The sequence below is a fragment of the Centrocercus urophasianus genome, unplaced genomic scaffold (assembly GCF_019232065.1).
Source record: "Centrocercus urophasianus isolate 14NV4802_14NV808 unplaced genomic scaffold, USGS_Curo_1.0 seq_12, whole genome shotgun sequence".
NCBI classification, from domain to species: domain Eukaryota; kingdom Metazoa; phylum Chordata; class Aves; order Galliformes; family Phasianidae; genus Centrocercus; species Centrocercus urophasianus.
In genome coordinates this window covers 31,192,831-31,198,322 of record NW_024884364.1, presented here as the reverse complement: position 1 = coordinate 31,198,322, position 5,492 = coordinate 31,192,831, and the positions used below count along the sequence as shown (strand labels likewise).

Sequence of the window (5,492 nt, the reverse complement as noted above, 5' to 3'; positions counted from 1 at the left end):
GAAAGAAAGAAAGAAAGAAAGAAAGAAAGAAAGAAAGAAAGAAAGAAGGAAAGAAAGAAAGGAAGGAAGGAAGAAAGAAAGAAGGAAAGAAAGAAAGAAAGAAAGAAGGAAAGAAAGAAAGAAAGAAAGAAAATCCTTTTTAGAGATGTACTTAGAAGTTACGACTTGCAAGCTGGTTGGCAAATTCTGCTGACATTGTGCTTGTGAAACAGATTGCCTTGCAAGCTGCTTCAGCTGTGTTTTGCATCATTTCAGTGCTGCTTTATTAAGAAATACTAAGCTTTTAGCATGAATATCAGTGGCAAGGCCCTTCATAATTGACTTTTGATGGCCCAAAACGGCTGAACTTTGTTCCTATAACCAGGCAACACTCTTCTGCAAAATTGCCAGCAGACTGATTATTTTCCTTCAGACACGAAATTGGCGGAGGAAGGAGAAAAACAAAAACAAAAACATTTAATGTATTAGGATCAGTAATCATTTAAATTCTTGTTTGACAAAGAATGAGTATGAGAATGTATTTTATGGACCTTTTCACTGTTCTTGCAAATGTCTTGCCCTATGATTGTATGTAGTGCAACAGCACGCTAATAAGTTTCCGTTCTGCATTTACCCAAATGCTGCAAATGGGTGATATGGTTTGGCATATGTCCAGCTTTCTCTAAACTTCTCCATTTCGTGTAGGCTTATTCCATAGCAGAGAACATTTAGTTACAACATAATGCTGTGAGAACAAGCAAAATATTACGCAAGTGAAAGCTGTTTGTCCTGAACTTTAGAGATTAGTTTCCTAAACAAGTGCTGTATGATTTCCCCATCAATTGTCTACAATGAATGACATTAAGTAACCATTAAATTTCCCTGTAATGGCATTCTGCCACCCAGATGAGGGAAAACATGACACATAACCATTATCTCTGCTCTTTAGGATTTCATGAGATAGGCTGGGAGAAGGGGGACTAGTTCAAGTAAGAAGCAGGAACTGACATTGCAATATTTCCTAATAGGGTTATGTGCGGGAGCCTGAAATAATTGCTGTCTTAACTTATTAGTCATTATTCCTGACATTTTCACTTTGTTTCCTCCACAGGGAGTGGGCAGATACAGCTATGGCAGTTCCTACTGGAGCTTCTCTCGGACAGCTCCAACTCCAACTGCATCACCTGGGAGGGCACCAACGGAGAGTTCAAGATGACTGACCCTGACGAAGTGGCTCGGCGCTGGGGAGAGAGGAAAAGCAAACCTAACATGAACTATGACAAACTCAGCCGTGCACTTCGCTACTACTATGATAAAAATATTATGACTAAAGTTCATGGTAAACGCTATGCCTACAAATTTGATTTCCACGGAATCGCTCAGGCCCTCCAGCCTCACCCCCCGGAATCATCCATGTACAAATACCCATCAGACCTACCCTACATGAGTTCCTACCACGCACACCCTCAGAAGATGAACTTTGTAGCTCCCCACCCCCCTGCTTTGCCTGTAACCTCGTCCAGCTTTTTTGCTGCCCCTAATCCATACTGGAATTCACCAACCGGAGGTATCTACCCCAATACAAGGCTGCCAGCTGCTCATATGCCTTCTCATCTTGGCACCTACTACTAAGTGGGGAAAGAAAGAAACACCAGAAAAAGCAAAAACACTGCTCACTGGGATACAGTCCCTGATGAATTGCAATGAACTCTATCAGAGTACATGAATTAAAAGTGCCTAAAGAGACAGGTGAAGGTTTGGCTGGGAGAAAAACACATTAAAAGTAAATTTCAAAATGACTCTTTGCAGTAGGGATTTAAAGGAGATATTCAAGAAGTATTAAGATACTAAAATGTAATGTATATGGGCATCGACTCTGTGGACCAAACAACAATGGACTGTTGTAGGTAAAAGCATGAAATGATAAGGAAAACCTATGAAAGCTAGTGGTCTTAAAAAGTTGATAAGCTTATGGGTAAAGTTTGTTATCTTGCTAATGCAAAAACCTGGGACTATACTACAGCAATGTAACAATAACTCTATAGTGACCTAACATACAGTATATGAATCATTACAAAAGAGGGAGAAAAGGATTAAAAAGGAAAGAAAAAAAAAAACGACAACCACCTACCTTTATTTAAAAAATAGAAACATATCAACATAGACTCATTTAGTGTGGAAGCTGATTTGGAATATGACAGCATTGTTTTGATTAAAATCAAATGCATTCCATTCATCAGAGCGTTATCTGCTACTCAAACTGTGAAGACAACCCAAACTTTAGGATTCCTTGACAGTATTACAAGAACCCTGAGCCAAACATTGGAAATGAGAATGTGCAGAAGGGAAAGTGTATGACTGTAGATCAGAGGCCTGCACCTGACAGAGGAAGCAGAAAGGAGACGGAGGAGGACAAAAGGTGGTGAGAATGGGAGGAAACAAACTTCTTTACCAGTAGAGACTGAAGAGACTGAAAAATTAGTAGTGTTGGGACTATGAAGAAATACTTGTTTGGACTTGTGAAACATTTTGCTCAGTATCATACCATTCCCAGTATTACAGGAGGAACAGACTTGTTTGTACAGTAATTAAAAAAAAGTGGAAAAAGGGAAAAGCAGAAGAAGTCAGAAATCAGAATATGCATCTCTTTTTTTTTAAAAAAAAGTAAAACTGGAATTGTATTTGATATTTAAAAGTTAACCAGTTAGAACCTCATCATTATTAGGGGGGTTTCTTTTCCATTGGCTAAAGCAAGAGACAACCCCTGACTGCCAAAATCAGAAATCATCTAAGTATTTTTGTTAGGCGGGCGCCAGTTTTTCTTTATTGAGTCGCGAACGCTGTGCGTTTGTCAGAATGAAGTATACAAGTCAATGTTATTTTTTCCTTTTTATATAATTATTATATAACTTATGCATTTATACACTACGAGTTGATCTCGGCCAACCAAAGACACAAAAAGGGACAATCAAAAATATTGTGGCCTTGAATTTTAACTCTGTATGCTTAATGTTTACATTATGAATATATTAGTACTTAGAATGCAGAATGTATGTAATAAAATAAGCTTGGCCTAGCATGGCAATTCAGATTGACACTGTAGTTTGCATTCGCATTTGCATTTTTAGTACTTGACACACCTATCAGATCTTCTTCCCACTAAGTTAAAAGGCATTTTGTTTTAAAATTTTGTTTCATTAAATCTGTTAAATGTAGGACCAAATAACAATGCTTAGCATAAATTAAATGTGGACAGATGCTATGAATCTTCTTTTCCAGAAAACTCTGCAAAAATGTTTGCAGTCCTTTGTAATAGTGCCTTGCCATTCCTGTTCCTAAGCTTCTTTCGCCCAGAGATTGCAACCATTCCCAATTCTTTGACATCTTCATGGCCAAGATTGTAAATGAATCTAAAGGAGGCCTCTAAGGAAGAATCCTGTCACCCAGAAATTATCTTATGTTGCCGCCAGATTATGCAGTATAATCTCAACCTGAGATGTATCTTCATACTGACACGTATGTTGAATTACTATACCCCCTTCCTATTAATACGTACTGTATCACTATTAGTAAATAAAATGAATAATGAATAACTTCCATTATTCCTTACTTTAGACTGGAGTGTATAGTAGCTTGTTAATTTGTCATTGCAATCCATTTTGGCTGTTTACAAACGGCAGGATGTTTTCTTTCTGTTCTAAATTTAGAAGCTTCCCAGGTTGTATCCTGGGCCCCAAAACTACATCTGATGCCTAATGGCATGGCTCCTATTTTTTTTGCAACACCTGCTGAAGGTGCAAAATTAGCACTAACATTTACAAGTAGCTTTCCACAGAAGGCTGTGCTTACTGCAGAGACCCACATCAGCTCATACCTTCCAGTATTTCCCTTTCTTTTGCTGTTCTTTTGTCTCTTTTTAAGACAAAATGGATGTGGTTTCAGGTTTAATAGCAAATGTTCTTCATATCCGTTTTGGGGAGTAGTAATCAGTGCTGTGTGATGGGAGCCTACTTGCAAGACTCCCATCTTATGGCTGTTTTGGTGACAAGTTATAAACACAGGGTTATATTACTAATGTTTGAGACCAGGCAGTGTAAGCCTCGTGATCACTGGAGAAATAAGTACCGTAAGCCTGTATCTCTTAAAAAAATCAAAACCCATGGAAAAGTTAGAAAAACTGATTTATTGGAAAAGGTTAGTCATCACTATTTTAAAATGTTGTGGTAGGCACACCTACCTGCTGACTATAACAATAATAGTTTGTCTCACAGTAGAAACATATCTACAGATTCTTGCAATCTACTGTATGTGTACTTTTAATTCAAAAAATGGTAAGTGCATTGTTGAATCGTGTCTACATTAAACACTTAAAAATACAGATTAAAGAACTATTTTTGTTTAGATTGTCTAGAACTTGCCTGGAGGCCTCCAAGTCATCTCCAGCGCTTGCAGAGTTGTGCATGGGATTTCCAAGTAATGCTGCCCAGCTGCTGATATACGCAAGAACATCCTAACATGGAAAGACAGGGTCCAAGTCCTCACTGCAGCAGGAATGGAGTAACAGCAGATGTGTGTGATGAAGACCTCTCACAAGGAAGAGCAATATCCTACAACAGGCCATGACAAATCTGTCCTGGACAGCCATCATAGTGCTACACCTCTCCCCAGGGATGGCTCACAGCATTCCATGAGCCTTGGAACACCTGGATTTTTCAACCCGCAGGATGAAGAGGAGAGTGAAGAGTAGAGAGCCCTTATTGCTGCTAGAGAATTAGGTTGAAGCAGGTGGTTATGTCTTGCTGGGTCTGCCTGCTGTGAGTCTTCCTGCTGTAGGGCAAGAGAATGGGCTCATCGTTCAGAGGTATTAGCTGAAGCAAAACAGGCAGTGGACCCATGGCAGTATCTCTGCTGCTCACTACATGCTAGTTTGAGCCCAGCACAGCCAAAATCAGCCTCAGGAAAGCTGAACTCTGCCTCCATATCACAGGAAATATTCACCTGAGTCACAGCCAGTCTCAGCTGGGCCCCAACACCTTGGCTGAAGGTTCTGTCTGCCAGCCTAAGCACTTGGATGCGTGGACAGCATGACTTCGATGGGTTCCTGTTTGTACAAGTTGGTCACGCTGATGTCTTTCCTTAAATTAGGACTCCTTTTCAAGCAGTACAGCACTATGTGGACTGTTCTGAAAGTAGCAGCTTTATTTTTCCCAAACTTAAGGTTAGTGTGTGTACTTATCTTTCTCTAAGAAATGTGCTCCTGTCTGAGAAGCTGCACTGTAACACAGAGCATGAAATTGAGATAAGAAGCACAAAAGAAGCTCAAATCTCACCTTCCTTTATCAAGACATTCCACAGTATTGAATCAGATTTAGTGAATATACTAAAAATGTCTTTAAAGATGTATTTTATAACACCTGTATTGGGACTTGTAAGACCAAAACAGATTTTCTCAGAGGTCAAGATGGAACAACACCAGTCACATTGAATGCCTTCATTCCTCTCACTTTCCATGT

At 39.3% G+C, this 5,492-nt stretch overlaps 1 protein-coding gene across 4 annotated transcripts in view; it reads left to right on the top strand.

Moving 5' to 3' along the window:
* ERG (ETS transcription factor ERG) overlaps positions 1–3,588 on the top strand; it is a 108,498-nt gene extending 104,910 nt beyond the window's left edge. For all 4 annotated transcript variants that reach the window (XM_042810700.1, XM_042810698.1, XM_042810699.1 and 1 more), the window contains one exon: positions 1,091–3,588. In XM_042810700.1, the coding sequence (XP_042666634.1) occupies positions 1,091–1,611 (521 nt within the window). In that variant the 3' untranslated portion in view covers positions 1,612–3,588. The remainder of the gene's footprint in view (positions 1–1,090) is intronic.
* Positions 3,589–5,492: the final 1,904 nt, after the last annotated feature.